The 20,163-nt window shown below is 32.1% G+C and overlaps 1 protein-coding gene across 2 annotated transcripts in view; it reads left to right on the forward strand.

The window, feature by feature from the left end:
• The window catches only part of LOC124539724 (ABC transporter G family member 23), a 102,284-nt gene that overhangs the window by 58,455 nt on the left and 23,666 nt on the right, over positions 1–20,163 (forward strand). For both annotated transcript variants that reach the window (XM_047117065.1, XM_047117066.1), the window contains 2 exons: positions 12,081–12,174; positions 15,147–15,265. In XM_047117065.1, coding sequence (XP_046973021.1) covers positions 12,081–12,174; positions 15,147–15,265 — 213 coding nt within the window. The remainder of the gene's footprint in view (positions 1–12,080; positions 12,175–15,146; positions 15,266–20,163) is intronic.

The raw sequence follows: 20,163 nt of genomic DNA on the forward strand, positions 1-20,163 counted from the left end.
AGATAAAAAATGATAACTGTGGATTATCCCTAAGAGATAGGCGTATACTATTGTGGAATTTTTGGAAGACCATGTTCTGGTGTACAATACTCTCTATTTCGTAGTTCGTATGTTTAGATACAACATCACTTGACGACCGAGATGGAGTGGTATTTACACCGGTTTTCACGGGTATACCACTCCGAGGTCCTGGGTACGATTCCCGGCTGAGTCGATGTAGATTATCATTACTTTTCTATGTTGTCTTGGATCTGGGTGTTTGTGGAACCGTCGTCACTTCTGATTTTCCATAACACAAGTGCTTTAGCTACTTACATTGGGATCAGAGTAATGTATGTGATGTTGTCTCATAATATTTACTTTAAAACCTTTAAAAAATATCAGGGTCAAGTGATAACGTGTCTTCAATTTTCTAGAATAAACTGTTAGTCTGACTTTAATATTGGTTTGATCTATGCAAGTCTTGTGTCGATGGATGTAATCGAATCTTAATATTATCGGCAAATATCAATGATACGTAATGCGTTTTAATACTAGCAGTCCGCTAACAGAAGAAGGATAATATGTAAAATTTAATTTTCGCTTTTTAGTTTGAAATCATTTCTTACATTGGTAAAATGTAGAAGTAGGTAGTTTTTTCGAACTTTTAAATATGAATACAATATAATTTAAACTCTCAGACATTGACTTATAAATTTTGAGATGTCAATGTAAATCTACCGCCGGTTTTGAATGAAGAATCTGCTTAGAATTAGGAATCATATACCTTTATCTCAAATGAAATTACATAATACATTTCACTTAAGAAAATATTCAAACAATTATTTAATTACGAAAACCATTCATTACGTGTATCATAAATATATTATGTTTGTAGTGACAAATTAATATCCATAAAACATATTGATTTAATACATTTAATACAACCTCAGTATGTTAAGCTCAACATACTATCTCTTAAGGAAAAGGGGCATTGATTACGAAGTATTTCGTAACACACAAATAGACATGTAAGAAGTGTGTCATGCAATGGGAAGCAGGAAGAATATTGTATTGTTACATACGTTATGTATACTTTGCATTGAAATAACAAAAGACATGACAAGATATAAATTAAAAGGTAATAAGTGGAAAGCGAAGATGCAAAGAAATAAATGCTTTGTCATCTCGCAATATGGCATTTATTTGAATCGATTATTTTGTCGGTTACGCAAAAGTCAAAAGTAGCTTTTCTTATTTTATAAATATTAATTAAAAAAACTGTCTGTATATATAAACTAGTCAGCTTGAGCCTTATCAAGATTTTTGCAGCTTATTGGAGCAGTAGTGTGGTACCTGGGGATATATAATATACAAAATGTTACCCGCGGTTTCATTCGAGTTTTTATGGTGTGTCGTCAGATATCAGTCTTAAAAAATATCCTATGGTCTTGGAGTCCAACCTTGCTTCATCCCAAATGACATTATATTCAAATTTGCGGTTTGGATGTGAAAGTGCAACAAACAGACGGACATAGTTACTTTCACATTTATAATATTTGAATAGATGGTATTTTTATATTATTATAACATTGGGAAGGTCATATATGATGTTCATTATGAATTCGCTGAGTATGACAGCGAATTTTTTATAGGAACTTTATTGTACAGGAAATAGATTCAAGTGGATATAAGTCATTAGGTTGTATCATGAATAAACATACAAAAGTACATAAATCTAGGGTCTATTTATATGTAGAAGGCTAAAGCTACTTTCTGTAATACTCAATTATATAACACATCTTATAAAATATTATATGAGTTATTATTGTCTGTAAATTACAGAGAAGTATCTGTCACATTATAATATTATTTTTAATCTGTGCAACATGGACATTGAAAGTTCGTCGTCTTGGCGGGAAAATTAATCCTCGAATTTATAATTTTTATTTCTGACTTAAGACCAAATTCTTATAACTTATAACATGTAGAAATTGATCCCAAGTATTTTGTTATTCTGAAGCAAGATCAAAATGTATATAATGTTAAAATTATTCGTATTTTATCAAGTCACATATCAATTGCTGACATTTGGAGTTTCGTGTCAGCAATATATTTACAATTTGTAGTACAGATTATACAGTACTCGAATTGATTATTTACTTAGTTTTGTTTAAGTTGCATAAAAATCAATGATAAATCAATTACATGGTTTCATAAACTCATGTTTAATATATTATTTAGTGAAATAATTTTGCGACAATATTTCTTAAATATTTATTTCTTTCTAGTTTCATGTGTCATATGAAATTCTGACACGTGAAAAATGGTAGCCATCGCCACCAAGCTCGTAGATTATTAACACAAATTCGAGCGTCAAATTTAAACGCTTAGTTCGTTTATAGCCCAATTATTGATACTTGATACTTAACAAACAGTTATATGAATGTTATAAAAGATATAATAATTTATAAACAAATAATTGAAGATGTAAACATCTCTGTTGCGATGTTACGATGAAAATCAATCACTAACCCATTCAAAGTTACTAGAATGTACTATGAACCTTATATTATATTAATTGCTTCCGTGGAGATGTTTTTATTGCAACAATTCAATTAAAATTATCTACAGTTCAATTGAATTGAATTTAAATAATTATATCGTAATTATTTTTTAATATTAACGATATTATTAAAACTTAATTCACATCGTACTCTTAATCTTTTCTTTATTATTATTCAATTATTTATTGGTATTCAGTCTAGCAAAATAAACGGTCAAAATAATTTAACGAAATAGTCTAGAATTTTCCACATTGCGATATAGTTTTTTAACGATAAATTAACTTTAAGATTTATCTTGAAAAATCGTTTGGAGACAAAAGCATATAGCAATTATATTATGAACGCCCAGCAATGTATAAAACGTCATCTCTCATAAATTTCTATTTAAAAGGAAGATATAATTAGCGTTCGATATTTTATATATAAATTGATAAATTATTCACTAAGTCTTTAAGGAATAAAGCAGTAATTGATAATTTGTTGGTAATTTCTAATTACCTATGTATAACTACTTACCGGGTTGTGCAATTTGAGCGTCACCTTTGGTGGATATGACGTTTCGTGTGTTTCTAATCATTGATATTTTGGTTTTCTTCACTGTAGCTTGGATGCTGTATTTTTAAAATAAGATGTGTAATTGAATAATAGTATCTCTCCCGATTTGGTTCAAATCATCCAAGCTTTTTTTATGAGATAACATCACATACATTACTCTGATCCCAATGTAAGTAGCTAGAACACCCAGACCCTAGGCAACATAGAAAACTAATGATAATCTACTTTGACTCGGCCGGGAATCGAACCCGGGACCTCGGATAGGCGTACCCATGAAAACCGGTGTAAACATCACTCGACCACGGTGGTGATGTTCAGTGACATACGTACGTATATATTTATATATCATACAACTATATGTTCGAATACAATGAACGTGTTTTGAACCGTGGAACACAGTCATTACTAAATTAACTGCTGACTCGAGCACTTAATTAAGATCACAGTTTCATTATTTGTCACGTTTTGAAACACGATTAGAACGGAATCTCGAACGCTATGCGTCGAAGTGATTATGAAAGGTGAGAAATTTTCTGAGTAAAAGTTGACACGTGGATCGTGAATTATACATTACGTAAAGTTATGAGTAATTGCTCGTTAATGTGTATATAAAATATCTATTGGTAAATATCGTATGCGAAACGACTGTTTGAAAGTAACGCACGTGACGACGTCAGGCTAAATATTACTGTTGTCTAGGATAGGTTAGGGAAGCTTATTCTTATTAATTCCTAAGCGGTGCAATTTTGTGATAGATGTCCAGCGTCTTGAGACTTGGAAATTTTAAGGTTTTTTCTAATTTGAAAGGTAACTCTGGAGGAACTTTACATGTCATATAGAAGTTATAGTATGAATGTTGGATTCGCACGTGACATTTGCGAATTAGTCTAAGCCCTCTTGGCATAAAAAAAAGCAAAAACCAAATACAAGATGTTGGATGGATACAAACATAACTAAAAAATGAACAATTACAAATAACCTATTTAATCTATTCTTAAAATAAAAATGAGAAAGTGACTCTGTGTGTCGGTTGTGTGTCTGTTTATATACCTTACGTGTGACTTTTTTATATATATAGCACATATTGAATATTTTATATGCAATTAAAAGTTAAAAATATATGAATCATAACATATCAATAAAAACGTCAGCTTAAATCCAACTAATTAACTTTTTAAACCGGCTGTATTTATATTCGTCTTCCTCTGTCAAATGTTAATTTACCAATGAAAGACAGAGAGAAAAAGTAAGTATTCCGTTATATATTTATTGTTATATTAATGACAGCGCAGACGATACAAACGGACAATGAACAACACATGGCGCATACTTGACCACTGAGTCAAGTATTGTGTGCAGAAATTATGCATATGCAATCAACATTCATCACGTATATGTAGGCTCGTCTACACTAAACGATTACAAAATACCTTTAAAAAGGTTCTATATCATTAATAAATAGTCTTGATAAGAAATTTTACATACATATATAATTGTCATTAACATGATTCTAATTTTAAATGTTGAATAAGAGTTACTGATTTTCTTGCCGGTTTTTTTCGCTGGAATCTACTTTCCGAATTGGTGGAGCTTCACTTAATATAGTTATTAAATGACGATTCAAAAGTGCTTGTAAAATCCTACTTGAATAAAGTATGTTTTGTTTTAGTTTTTTATTTAGACCTCAACTAGTTTTTTAATACATTATCAAATATAACATTTTCCGTTGCTGTTGCAAGTAATGTATTATAATCTCATGCATATTTGTGGGCTTCAAAACTACAATGTTCAGTTAAAATTCACGTGTTTTATCCACTAACCCATCCGTTACTATGCTGGCTTTAATATATTACGAACAAAATACTACATAGTATAATGCAAGGATAAAAATACATTGTATTCTTACAATTAAAACGAACGCAGCTGTGACACGTTTACTACATAACAAGTCAGTCTGGATTGATTCCACAAAACCAATCACCAAACAGCAGGTTCAGTGAGCCAGTGTAACTCAATTGACGATGTAATATTCTTAAGATTAGAGCGCTAATTTCGATGAACGATTCGGACCCACTTACGACCATTCTATCATTTGCAAGTCCACATATTCATTGATATTAATATTATAAATGTGAAAGGAACTCTGTCTATATGTCTGCTTGTCGCTCTTTCACTGAACCGAATTGCATGAAATTTAGGGTACTTTTCTTGCCTAACACACGACAACCAAACCTCTAAAACGCGAGCGAAGCCGCGAGCGACTACTAGTTTTAAATATAGATTAAAAATAACACAAAAAATACGAGATAAAACATTGTCATATTTACAACAAAGAAAAACGGTTCCGTAGTAGTTGAGTAACTGGTATTAGTTCGTATAACTAGTCTGCTTTGAGCTCTAATGATAATAATTAAACGTTATCCGCTCATTAAGTACTCAATATAGCAACATTATTTATCGTTTTAGAGGTCTGTAAATGATGGATAAAACTTTATTTAGCAACTAAGTCTGCATTTGTATGCGGTTGAAAAGTATGGAAGACATGTCACATCACTATTCCTATATATTATAAAACATAACCGGCCACGTCTGTATGTCTATATGTTCGCGATAAATTTGAAAACTATTAAACGAATTTTCATAAGGTTTTCACTTATAGACCGAGGTTATATCATTTATTACGGTTTTTAATTGAAATATCATAATGCAAAGTTATCTGATCAAGTATGTATATAAAGAAGGAACAAAGAAGTAGCTAAATAAACGGAGACATAAATGGTGCTATGATAATTACGGAACGGTAAGAGTGCGAGCCTGAATCGTTTTTGACCAATATTTACATATAAATTTATAAACTATGTGTGACTAGCTACCCCTCCTGGCTTTAAACTATATACAGCTACCCGATGCCATTACATTTTATAAATTATATTATATTATTTATAAAATAAGGGTTTATATATTATTTCAGATTAAAGAAAGAAAATCCTTGTTTTCAATTGATATTCACGGCTTTTCTGTACTATAAATTGCATGTTTTATACACATAAACCTTCATCTTTAATCACTCTGCTAATTAATGACAACTAAAGTAAAATTAATTGCGTGGTCTGAAAGATCAAAATGTACAAACGACAGGAAGCGACTTTGCTTTATACTATGTATAGATGACTAATGCACTAGAGAAGTTATTAGTTTCACAATTTTTATAAGTTACGAAACGTCCTACGTATAATATCCTGTTTCTTAGTTATCTAAATATTTAATGTAAATTAAAATCTAAGTTACCGGTAGGCCCAGTGGTTAGAACCCAGGCAAGCACCACTGAGTTCTCATGTGCTTAATTTGTGTTTATAATTCATCTCGTGCTCGGTGGTTAAAGAAAACATTGAAAGGAAACTTGCTTTTTTTATAATATAGGTTGGCGGACGAGCATATGGGCCACCTGATGGTAAATAGGCTCCATCACCCATAGACTTTGAAGCTGTAAGAAATATTAACTATTCCTTACATCGTCAATGTGCCACCAACCTTGGGAACTAAGATGTTATGTCCCATGTGCCTGTTGTTATGCTGGCGGGATATCTATGTCTAATTTCATGGAAATTCGGACACATGTGTAACCACCAACCCGCAATCCACAACCTCCTCAAAGGGAGAAGCTTTAGTATTGGAAGGGCGGTGAGAGGTTCTCTGGTATTAGATTGCAGGTATAAATATCTACCCTGTCTCCTTAGGATTCAAACTTGCTTCATACTTTACATCACATTACCTACAAACGTTTGACCGCAAAAGCGTAACAATTACTTTCACATTTATAATATAAGAATATATGTACAGTTAGAGTACGAAAACCTTTGCCAGTTTTCAAATTCATTCTTTTATCAAGTCAGAAGCTCTTAGTACCTTTTGAATCTAAACATCTAAACATTTCGACGCAATATGTCATTTTCAATCGGTAAAGAAAATGATCGCTCAAACTGAGCACACGAAAATAGATCTTAAGGTCTAACTTTTTCTTACCACGTCTGAACATATAAAATAGTCATTTATTCGGATTTACCACGAAAAACATCTGATCGTTTAATGTAATATACAAATTTCAATGCGTAAGTTCTAGGAAATATCTAATGGCTTAGCTGTCTCGCGAGGTGGTGGGTCAATGTCACGCTATTGTCTCAAGCAAACCTTATGAGATTTTCCACGAGTTTTTGCACGATCTTTGTATGTTTTTTTACTCGTGACGCGCGAAGACTCTGCGATTTCATCAACATACATAATGTTTTAATAGCAAAGGTCAATATGATTTTATGAAACCAACAACAACAACGAGATTTCCTGCTTAAACAACAATTTTATTCATTTGTTTAGTTATTTAGTAGCTCACGGTAAACTCGGCTAAATTACAAACAAACTAATACTAATAGGCACTTACATCTGTTAAAATTATTAGAATTGTGTGCCTCAAGAAAAGGTAATTTTAAAGTCAGATGTCCGACTTTATATATATACGCTATAATTACAATATTTTTTAGGAATAAGTAAAAAGTATACAATAGTAATTTCGTTGAAAAAGAGTAACTACAGTTTTTCTGCATCTGCATTCCGAATCGATAGTAGCTTCACTTAATTTAGCTTGTTAAATGATTACGATAAAGATTTAAAAGTGCTTGTAAAAGCCTCCTTGTATAAAGTATATTTTGTTTTGATTTCATTTCATTGTAACAAGTCACTCGTTTACATTTTTTTCTTATAACAACTCTAGCAACGCTCTCTAACCAGCCAATACCTTTTTTGCTCTCTTTAAATTTAATTATTTAATTGTAACAATTTAATAAATTGTAATCAAGACTATCCTATTTAATTTTTTTTCAATATCAAAAATAACCGACGTTCATATCTACAACTATCGTCCCATAATTGCTGCTATAAAAAAACCTACGCTATAAATATATAAGAAGTTATGCTCTAGCAAGCTCAGTGCACCGGGAAACTGTCGCAAGATACGAAAAGGAAGCAACAGCTGACGTCCTTGTTCACGCCGTCCGAGTGCGTTATATAAATGTAACTTACGTACATAAGCCAGATGGCCCAGTGGTCAGAACGTGTGCATCTGAACCGATGATTTCCCGTTCAAATCCAGGCAAGCACCACTATATATATGTGCTTAATTTGTGTTTATAATTTATCTCGTACTCAGCGATGAAGGAAAACATCGTGAGGAAACCTGCATGTGTCAAATTTCATCGAAATTCTGCCACATGTGCATTCCACCATCCCGCATTAGAATATGTTCCAAACCCTCTCCTTAATGAGAGAGGAGGCCTAAGCCCAGCAGTGGGTAATTTACAGACTGTTACTTTTCTCTTACTATACTACATAAACTTACTATATACGGCTTTAAACGTTATATATATCATGTATTAATTATTTATTCAACAACTATTGTGGATTATGATGGTGACGATTTCCGTGGTCGAGTAAGTGTGTAGACCAGTTTTCATGGAAAATTTTGACGCTACATTTAATAATATTTTATATCTCATAAAGCCCTCGTATTAATCTCACGCGAGACTGTAAAGTCAGTTGTGATAGCGATTAAAAAAAAATTGCTGACGTCACAACTCGAACGGACATTCAGGCCATGAAGAAATCAGCCAATCAACTGAACAAACGTGTAATGTTAAATACTTGTTTTTTTTTTTATAATACACAAATACTTTACCTTGTTATTATGCTCTATATATTCGAGTAATTTATATCGCGTTTTTAAATATGGAAGTCGCCTGACGCATCGGCTGTATCCTTTAACGCACTTTTGTTTTTAGTTCGATTGTAAAAAGTTTGAGGTTGCATATGTTCGATGCTTTTATTTTTGTACCTTTGTGAAGGAAAGACAGAATACTATAGAAATCCGAATTAGGTAACATTTTTGGATATTTTACATGTTACGATTTTCACGTGCTTCATTTATTTTTTAGTTAATAATAATAGATATATTAGAATTGTTTGTTGTTACTATTGTTGTCATTTTGACATTTGATGTAATCTTATATACACCAGCAATTTTATCGACAAATCCTGAACGAGAAGATGATTACTATAACATAAAGTAAAGAAATTTACGCGTATTACCTACACTAAAGTATACTGGCAGAAATAAAAAAAAGGATTAATTAAGAAAAAAAGTAAAAACTAAACTAAGTAAAAAAAAAAACTTTAGAAAGGGAGGGAAGGTCTCATATATTTCGTTCTCTTTCTGTTATATACGGTTTAATACAACACTATTTTTGTTTTAATACACACGAGATTTAAATAAAAATTTTACTTTAATTATTCTTAAACGCTCTTAATATGTTTAAATATTTTTATGATTTAATACAAATTATATAGCTTCGTTCCAACTAAGGTGTTCCAAAACAACTCGTTTACTATCAATTTATGTTCGTTTAATAGTAGATTGAGTGATTAAATACTAGTACAAATATATATGTAAGATTCCTGACGTACGTCAATGGAACATGACGCCTTTACAAGACGTAGATTTTATCTACAATAATCACCTCTAATTCAACGTCACATTGATTGCTATGACGAAATGAAACAACAATACGTAAGTAAGCCTGTCAAGGCCGTTGTTAAACAGAGATGGGTATAGTTTTGAGCGGTCCGTCGCGTATTTTAACGCAACAGTTTCGCCACGCTGACCATGAGTGATGTGTCAAAATGAGGAGTCTATGCTGGCTGCATACACGATGCCTTTGTCATTTGAATTAAAAAAAAAAATAGGAACAATGGCGTTTACACACAATTCGAAGATTAGAATCTTAGCAAATGATTTCTTATTCTGGAGTCCTTTTGACCTTAGCCGATTGCGTGTGATAAGGGAATATTTATAAGCAATGAGTTTACCCGAATTCATGTTTATCAACTGTATTGATCTTTCTATAATATAATTATTTTGTATGTGTCACTGAACTATGAAACGACTTGACCGTTTGATGCGTTCAATTGGTACCCGGGATCAAATTTAGATTTTTTTAAATACAATATTTTAAAATATCAGGTCGGGCAAAATGTATAAAAAGATATAAATAGATAGATAGAAATAAATAAAGGGTTAATATGTTTCTTTAAAAAAGACAGAAAAATCAAATATATTTTTTTAAATAATGTGTAGTCAGTAAAATGAAAAGTGCGTGCGATATGTCATTTCAAGGAGCGATAGAACTGCTTTGACCCACACATACAGACTAGTTAAGTTATATAAGAGCCTGTAAATATAATATAGCTTATATATTATCTATATAATATTTTAATATTAAATACAGTTACAATATGTAAATTTCCCACATCTAGGATAACGTGTTTACATTTCCACATTTGGACATTAGAAACTCTTTATTTTAAATAAAATATAACACGAACAACATTTACATGTGAAGTTAGACTTTGTCAAATGACAGACAGACATACCATTTATTTTATTAATTATACATATAAAGATTTAGATATAGTTGGGGTCATTAGATTGTGAAAATAGTGAGTCATTAAACACGCTATATTTGAAAAAAATATGTTTCTTAATTTAGTTTATTATAAAACCAGCTCGCTCCGGACGCGTACAATTTAAATACTAAAACTTACCTAACATTAATTATATAAACGTTCAAGTGGTTCGCCATAAGTTTGATTACGCGTTACAAATTTCATCCGCTTTTAAACGACTTCAAAAAGGAGGTTCGCAATTCGTCTGTACGTATTTTTAATTTTCATTTTTTTTCGTTTATCTATACACATAATAAAATTGGAGTGTCTCTTTGTAACATTAAGAAAGCTCTTTTTAACTCAATGCATATACACACGGTACATATTTTGTCTATCTGTCTGTTTGTTCCGGTTAATCTCTGGAACGGCTGGACTGATTTTAACGGGACTTTCACTGGCAGATAACTGATATAATGAGTAACTTAGGCTACAATAATATTTTTTTTTTGTTAAATTCAAACGCGTGCAAGGTCGTGGGCACAGCTAATCGATATAATCTATGTTCCCGAGTGTTAAACATTTTAATAGTGTAGTATGATGATTTAAAAGTGATTTTATGAGTCTAAGAGATTTATTACTAGTTGTCGACTGTGGTTTCTCTTGATACTTAAGGTTTTATTGTCTAGTGTTAGGTATGAAGAAGTAGCCTATGTATGTAAAGTGTTTTTCCTTAGGGTTTAAATGTACATCCAAATTTCATTGAATCGAGATTGACCGTGACAGTCAGACAGATTAATATAGATTTATTTATTATTTATAACCTACAGCAGACAAATTAATGCACAATCTGAATAAGTTTCCAGTGTACTAATTAATAGAACGAACAAATATGCCTTAGGCGATTATTTACGTCGTTTGAAAGGATAACTTAAATTGACTGACGCAAAAACATGATAATAAAGTCGTTGAAAATAGATACTACATTTAAATATATGAATAATAACACCAAAATATTATGTTTACATATGAATAACATTTTACGTGTAAACAATCAAAATCGTAGGTGGGAAGCAAAATTTAGCGTACGATATCTATTTACTTCTCTCGACAAAAAACAGTCTAAATTTGCATATATTTAAACTAAAATAATATTAAAATATTTCAAAAACTTCACTTATTTTGGAGTGGTTTTTGATATGAAACGAGAATTGTTTTTATTGCACAGACGGTAGTAAACGTTCTAATCAAATATCAAAACCGATTCACTATCAGCGAAAGTTTGGACAAATGTACAGAAATAAATTAAAGCTGTAAATAGTTTGATTTTAGAAGTGAGTAACTATTAAGTTTATTTCCGGAAATTTTATCACTATGTAGAAAGATTAAATAACGGTAATATATTATATTACACAATGTTTTTTTTTTAATTTTTAGATAAGGTACATATTTTTTGTCAACTTGAAAGTAATAGTTGTTTTCTTTTGTTCACAGAGAGACCTCGCCTCCGTCGCCCATCGGCGACGAGAAGGAGTCCAAGATGAACCAGATACAATTTTCGCCTCCACTCGAGAAACAAAACAGCACAGTGAGTATTTTATGACACAGTTAGGTAGACATGAGCCACCTCATCATCTCAATCCAACGCTGGAAGTCAACAGTCTCTTTTCAAACTCAAACTCAAATAACTTTATTCAATATAGAAGCATTACACTTTCTTATTGATGGTCAATTGAAACACTACCCTTTTTATGATATAGGATAACGAAATGAGCCACCTGATGGTGAGTGTTCACCACCAACATAGACAATTGTGACGTAATGAATATTAATCATTCATTACATCAATGCGCCACCAATCTTGGGAACTGATTGATGTCTTGTGTTTATACTTACACGTGCTCGAGTTTTTCATTAATTGTTATTGTTAGTTATAAAACTCTCTCGTAGTGTATTTGATTTTTTGCGCAATACAGATAATATATGTATAAATAAAATTACTTTATTACCTCGTGTATTATATTAGGATAGAGAAGAATTTTAATTTAAAATGAATATCGAAATTTATCACCAAATTAAATTTGAGTGTATAACTCGCTACGACGTCTGATTGAATTAAAATTGTAGACCCCTCTACGCCTCTATCGGGAGGTGAAGCCGCGGTTGGAAACTAATTTCAAATTGCACAATTAGAGTTATTTAATTTGAAATGATATTTTATATTATTTGCTAATACATTTTAATTATGAAAACGTTGATTTTAATAACTTAAATAATTTACAAAAATACAATAATTCGGAATCGTCTGTTACTCATTACAAATATGACGCAAAGTTTTCCGTTAAAATTTGCACACAATGTTGTATTCAAATTAAAAAACGAAAGCAACAAATTACACTATAGAAAATGTTTCTGGTTAATTTAAATGTAAAATTTAAGTTTTACTTTCCGTCTGAGGCTTGACCCGCTCGTTAATGGGGGTTTTTTCCAACATGTTAAATAATTGTTATTATATATCAACTTATTTATAAGAAAACCTTTATAAATATATACTTAAACCTTCCTTATGAAACCTTCCCTCTGCCTTACTTTAGACTTTATTTTATAATATTTAGTGATAGTAATAATACTACTAAATCTCTGCTATAAGAACTGAAACTTGAATCTCCAATCTAGTTGCAAATTTCATTAATAGTCAGGCATAATAATAAATTGTCTATTTGCCGATAAGTTGTTTTATCCATACATTAAAGCATTGTATGACATATCGTCAATTTAATTAAGAATTCGTAACTTTTGTAACAAAAATGTTATATTATCAAGTGAAATGACCATTGAACTAATCGTATGAGAAATTTTGAAGGAGAAATTAATGAATGAATTGTATGAAAATTTTACTAAGCTGTATTTAAGATCATACAGAATATAAAAAAATATTCAGCGTTTGTTATCGACGTAGATAAGACGTAAACACATTAAGTGTAATTACACACGGATATGTATGTAATATAAAATACTTATTCTGAAGCTGTGTCACACAATGGCCGATAAAACTTATATGGTCACCAGAAATAAATGGCGTCTAGGAAGACGGTGTTAAAATCAATAGTTCTTTAGATACTTTTAGTTTATTACAAGCAACACGTCCCGGCTTCACACGGGTGCAATACAGATTCTAAATATATTATAGAATTTATTTATTTGCGACGTCACATTAGAAACTTCTAAAATTATCAGTGTTTATAATATTTTGTTCATGTATTATACGCAAAAATCTTCCTCTCGAAATACTTTATGTATCCAAAAAATCCGCATCAAAATCCGCAGTAAGTAGCATACATGGTTATAGGGATAGAGAAAGCGTCTTTGTTTTATACTATGTAGTGATTTTCTTGCTGATTTCGCTAATCTTTCTTAAATCCGCCTAAACACAGATGTACTCTCAATTTTGACTTTTATAATCTCGGCCGTTGTTTGACGCGACGTCCATTTCACGAGACGTATACCTACAAAATACTCGCAGCTGATTGGTCGACGCGCGTGACTAAAGATAAGCGAAGACGAATCCGCAAAGTAAGACGATCCTATGAGATTATTTGGTTAACAAAGGTCACGCGCATTGTCTGATGTGCGCAAAGGCAATTTCTTTTCGGAATTCGTTTCGTGGAATTTCTTTCAACGATTCAATAACATACGGTTTCCTAAGATAGAAATGTATTCTTTACATTTATTTATTTGTTAATAAAAGGTTGCGTTGACTGACAAATCAAATCCAACTCGCACATCCATATTATGGATAGAAGCTTCTCCCTATAGACTTATTTAGGCAATTAGTAATAATGATCCATTTTTTATATTTTAAATGCATCTCCAACCTTAGATATTAAGAAAATAAAAGTCATACTTTATTCAAGTAGAGTTTTAAAAGTACTTTTTACCTATTACAGAAATTTTGGTATATGTAAAGCTACCGGTTTGGAATGTACATTTTACCGAGAAGAACTTGAAAATAACTAAGCATCTACCAACCTTTGAAATAGAAAGTAATGTCAGTACAAATGAAACTTATATAAGATGATATATTCCTTGTGGCTGTAGTAACACTCACTGACCCTTTTAATAGAGCAACAATAGTCAAGATTTCTTATCGTTCGTATCAATGATGTTCTAGTAAACAGATATATCATTAATGCGCAAAAAGTGAAGACTAGAAAACGTCCTAATTGGGACGTTTGCCTTCAGTCGTTTTCATCATAATTATGCCAGTAATACGTTATAATACATCATAATTATGTAGTAATACGTTTTGCGTAATTAAAACATCTAGTTATCCCTTTTACTTATTGTTTTTTATCAAGCTATCCTTTTTACTTGTAACGAAATGTAAAATAAACGGTCCCCGGCACGGCACACTTTTCTCTTTTGTTTAGTATGGGTATAACATATATGTTTATTAGAATATCATTGGTATATGATGTTATACCAAAATGAGTTTAGTCATTGGCTTATTTCGTTCTGCAATTATGCTTTGAGTACTAATATGTAATGAATTTGTTTCAGATGTGGCAAAAGCGACAGCAGGCAGTGTGCGTGCGGCACGCGTTCAAACACTACGGGTCGAACAAGAGACCCAACCATGTTCTCAGCAACCTTAATATGTCCGTCGCAAAGGGTACCATGTAAGTCGCCTTTTATTATCATAATAAATTTTATTCAAGTGGGCTTTTACAAGCACTTTTGAATCGTCAATTAACAAATAAATGAAGCTACCACCGTTTCAGAAAGTAGATTCTACCGAGAACAATCGGCAAGAAACTCAGTATTTACTCTTTTTCAACATTTAAAAAATACAAAGTCATGTTAGTTAATACAATTATTTAAAACTTAAAATACATACATAATCCATTAATAATATATTATAATTAGTAGATAACTTACAGTTTATATAATTGAATTATAGACTGTTAAATGATTGAAAAGTATTTGTAAGAACCTCTTAAGTTTACATACAATTATTTAAATTAATATATCCTGCGTGGAAGTCAACAGGCATTAATTCCATGCTTTTTTATCATCTACAAAATCTTGCATCGTGTAATTCGCCTTTTTTACCAATGTATTTTTTATAAACAGTTTGAATTTACGAAGAGGCAAAGTTAAAAATGTCTGCGGAATTTTATTTATGTAACAGCTGTTCTTGACTGTGGTTTCACCGGTATGTTAAGGCATCGTAGGTTGTAGGTATAAAAGCCTTTCTACGTATAAGTAGGTTCTTCCTTGGGTTCGAGCTTGCTTCATACTATTTCATCACATTTGATTCAGTCGTTTAAAGGTAACGCAGATAGATAGTCTGTTACTTTGGCATTTAAAATATATGTAGATACTTAAAACCTTTAAATGATATTTCGGGAATGATATCTTTGACGATACTGTGTCTCATTCTTTCTAATGGCAAATCAATAATGACAGCAAGAGAGAGATAGTTTAACAAAACAGCTGCAAGCAAAGCAGCTTCTTCTAAAATGTATAATCCTTCTGCGATTCCATACTCTGGGCCCAAAACTCGACTAATGCACCCTTAAGACTTTTTGAGTTAAAAATAGAGACGGTCAAAATACTATAAAATATATACAAAAATGGAAAACTTTATTAATTAAAAACGACATAAGTAATTATATACTACATAGTATTGGAGTTCTGACTAATATTACCAACTAGGAAGGGTGGCAACGCGCCAGCCATTCGACCTTCTCGTCAAACAAAAGATCATTAACCTTTGACAAGCATTGTTCTAAGACCCATTGTGACCCGCACGACCTTATGTCTATATACATAGAGGCTATAATTTAGTTCCTTATTGTAGTGACGTACGTACACCAAGCGAAAAAGGGATGTTAGCTTATAGGGATTATATATTTTTGGGTCAGTTCTTCCTCAGTCCAATGTATAATAGTCGTATTGGCCTCATAATAATAGCCCAGTGGTTAGAACGCGTGCATCTTAACAGATCTTAACGGGATCTTAACTTAACGGGTTCAAATCCAGGCAAGCACCTCTATATACATATATGTGCTTATTTTGTGCTTATAATTCATCTCGTGCTCGGCGGCGAAGGAAAACATCGTGAGGAAACCTGCATGTGACTAATTTCATTGTAATTCTGCCACATGTGCAATCCACCAACCCGCATTGGCACAGCGTGGTGGAATATGTTCCAAACCCTCTCCTCCTCTAATCGAAGAGGAGGCTTTATCCCAGCTGTGGGAAATTTACAGGATACTACTTGACTTACTTTTTAAAAAGTGTATATTAGTAGGTACCAAAGCAAAATTAAAATAAACATTTTTTTTTATTTAATTCGATATATCATGATCATTACATAGTATAGAACAAAGTCGCTTACCGCAGTCCGTCCCTATGTATGCTTAGATCTTTAAAATTACGTAACGAATTTTGATGCGGCTTTTAATAGAAAAGAGTTATCAAAAGGAAGGTTTTTGTATATAATACATGGATAATATAGTAAAGAAATACTGACAATTTTAGAAATTTCAAATGTGATGCATAAATAAACAAATTCTGTAGTATATTTAGCATCAGTATTACCAGTGCGAAACCGGGGCGGGTCGCTAGTGTTGTTTAGACGAGCATATGGGCCACCTGATGGTAAGTGGTAACCATCGCCCATAGACAATGACGCTGTAAGAATATTAACTATTCCTTACATCATCAATGTGCCACCGATCTTGGGAACTAAGATGTTATGTCCCTTGTGCCTGTAGTTACACTGGCTCACTCACCCTTCAGACCGGAACACAACAATACTGAGTACTGTTATTTGGCGGTAGAATATCTGTTGAGTGGGTGGTACCTACCCAGACGGGCTTGCACAAAGCCCTACCACCAAGTGACCAAGTGGTTTCGAGTATTCCACGAGTGAAATCCGAAGTGTACATAGTGCTGTGGTTCGTTCTCTATCAACACAAGTGTGGAGAGGTCACGTAGTCGTATTAATTATACATTGATAATTGCAAAGATCATTAGAGCTTGTTTATGATAACAAAAAATATGAAGCATTTATAATATATAAATATTACCTATATCAGTTAATACGACATTTATATACACGCCATTGTATTTAAATATACAAGCTATTGATATATTTTTTATATTAAGATATCGTCGGACACACGTGCCAATTGATGGTGAGTGGTCACCGTTGACCATAGACACTGGCCTTCTATCGTCCCATTGCGACTGTTGACTTACTCTTAGATTCGGAAAATGCATTGCTGTTAGGCGGTAAGATATTTGATGAGTAGGTGGTACCTACACAGACGATCTTCCACAAACAATGACGAATGTTGTTTTTTTTTCTAAGATTTCTTTAAAACTTAATTCGAGATTAATATATTGTATAACAAATGTAGTAATCGGTGTTAAGTACAATCGGTCGAGTGTGTCATCGGATGGTAGGTCGTTTCTACCACCGTTTTCAGTTCCGAAATGCACCACCATAACCCAAATAGCTAAGATTTTATCTTCCGCCCACTGAGTGTAATTTATTGTTATATGTGTCTACCTGCTTACGTAGTTTATTCGTCGGAAAAGATTTACTGTTTCTTTAACTTCTTGATTAATTTCTTAGAAATGGTGCAAACTTACATATGTACTTAATCTTAGAAAATTATTATTCAGAAGTGTTGGTAAGAGTTTACTAGAAAAATATAATGTGATTTTATTATACTTGGCGGTAGAAAAATTGTTTCCGATAATGAATGGATAATTTTTATTTTCCGTACAATAATAATTTAAGACTTTAGTTTCATAGATCTGTGGGGACTGGTGTTTAAAATAACTCATGTATTTAAGAATTTATGTGGTGTATATAACAATATTATGTTTGCACGATAATAAAAATAAACTAAAATGTATAAAGGAATTGTAATAAAGATATAAAAAATTCGGAGAAGGATTTATTATACAAATAAACGACAGACAATGTTTGCCGACGGTTTTGCTTGTATCAGCTATAATAAACTGTAACAGATATATTTTACATGTTATTAATAATGCGACTCCATCTTTATTAGCGTCGGTCAGTAGTCACTCGATATAGCGTTGCGTAACATCGTAAATATAATATTACGTTGCAACTTATGCCACGCTTTGAATATGAGGCCAGCGGACAGTCTAGCCTTAAACGAACCGACTACACTCGTAAACAAGCAACTCGTTCGATTTCGCACGAGTAAAATTCATTTTTTTTTATGGAATAGGTTGGTGCACGAGCATATGGGCCACCTGATAGTAAGTAGTCACCATCACCCATAGACAATGACGCTGTAAGAAATATTAACTATTCTTTACATCGTCAATGCGCCAACAACCTTGGGAACTAAAATGCTTTGTCCCTTGTGCCTGTATTTACACTGGCTCATTCACCCTTCAAACCGGAACACAACAATACTGCGTACTGTTGTTTAGCGGTAGAATATCTGATGAGTGAGTGGTACCTACCCAGGCGGGCTTGCACAAAGCCCTACCACCAAGTAACAAACATGCAACGTTTTTATTCATTTATAGAAAAATGGTATAAAAATAAACACAAAATTATTTTTATTCAAGACGGAATAGCCGTGCATTGATAGTAATTCAGGACAAACGATTTTATACGTGATACGTGACTCGAATCACATCAAATTCTGACTTTATCCAGGTCAAAAGCTACTTATGAATCTCTGTAAAAAATTTTACAATTTAAGAGGTTCGGTTGTATGAGGTAACAATCTATATTAATATTATAAATGTGAAAGTATCTCTGTCTGTCTGTCGATCTTTCACGACCAAAACACTGAACCGAATTTGATGATATTTGGTATGCCGCAAACTTGAACTCCAAGCTACTTTTTTGCCTAACATTTGACAATCAACCCCCAAAACGCGTGGACAGCCGCGGGCTAAATCTATATATATTTGTAAGTTATGCCAAAATACAATCTATATTATTTATATATTAATATTATAAATGTGAATGTGGCTCTGTCTATCTGTCTGTTTGTCGCTCTTTCAGGGCCAAACCACTGAATTGAATTTGATAAAATTTGGTATGAAGCAAACTTTAAGTCCAAGAAAGCACATAGGCTACATTTCTTGCCTAAGATATAACAAGCAAAATTTTAGAAAACGCGAGCAAAGCCACAGGCGATGACTAGTCATACATACAGTCACATAATAGTCTAAAGTCTGATATATAATATAATGTATTTACGTAAATAATAAATTCCATGTTAAACAGACTAAGTTCCACAGATTAATATGAAACAACACTATAATCTATCTTTATATTGTGCAATTATAATAATGATTTTAATTTTCCCGCAATGTGTGTGTTGTCTTGTAAAAGTGTTTTAATGACACGAATAATATTATAATATAAGAATATACATTCATATGTAGCACAAAATATAACATATATAACGGCGTGCTTATTTGTTTGTGTTTCATAATTATTGGTTATATTTATAAAATAATATTTGATGGCTGATTTACTTTTAAGGGTCACCTCGAATGAAGT

The sequence above is a fragment of the Vanessa cardui genome, chromosome 23 (assembly GCF_905220365.1).
Source record: "Vanessa cardui chromosome 23, ilVanCard2.1, whole genome shotgun sequence".
Lineage (NCBI taxonomy): Eukaryota > Metazoa > Arthropoda > Insecta > Lepidoptera > Nymphalidae > Vanessa > Vanessa cardui.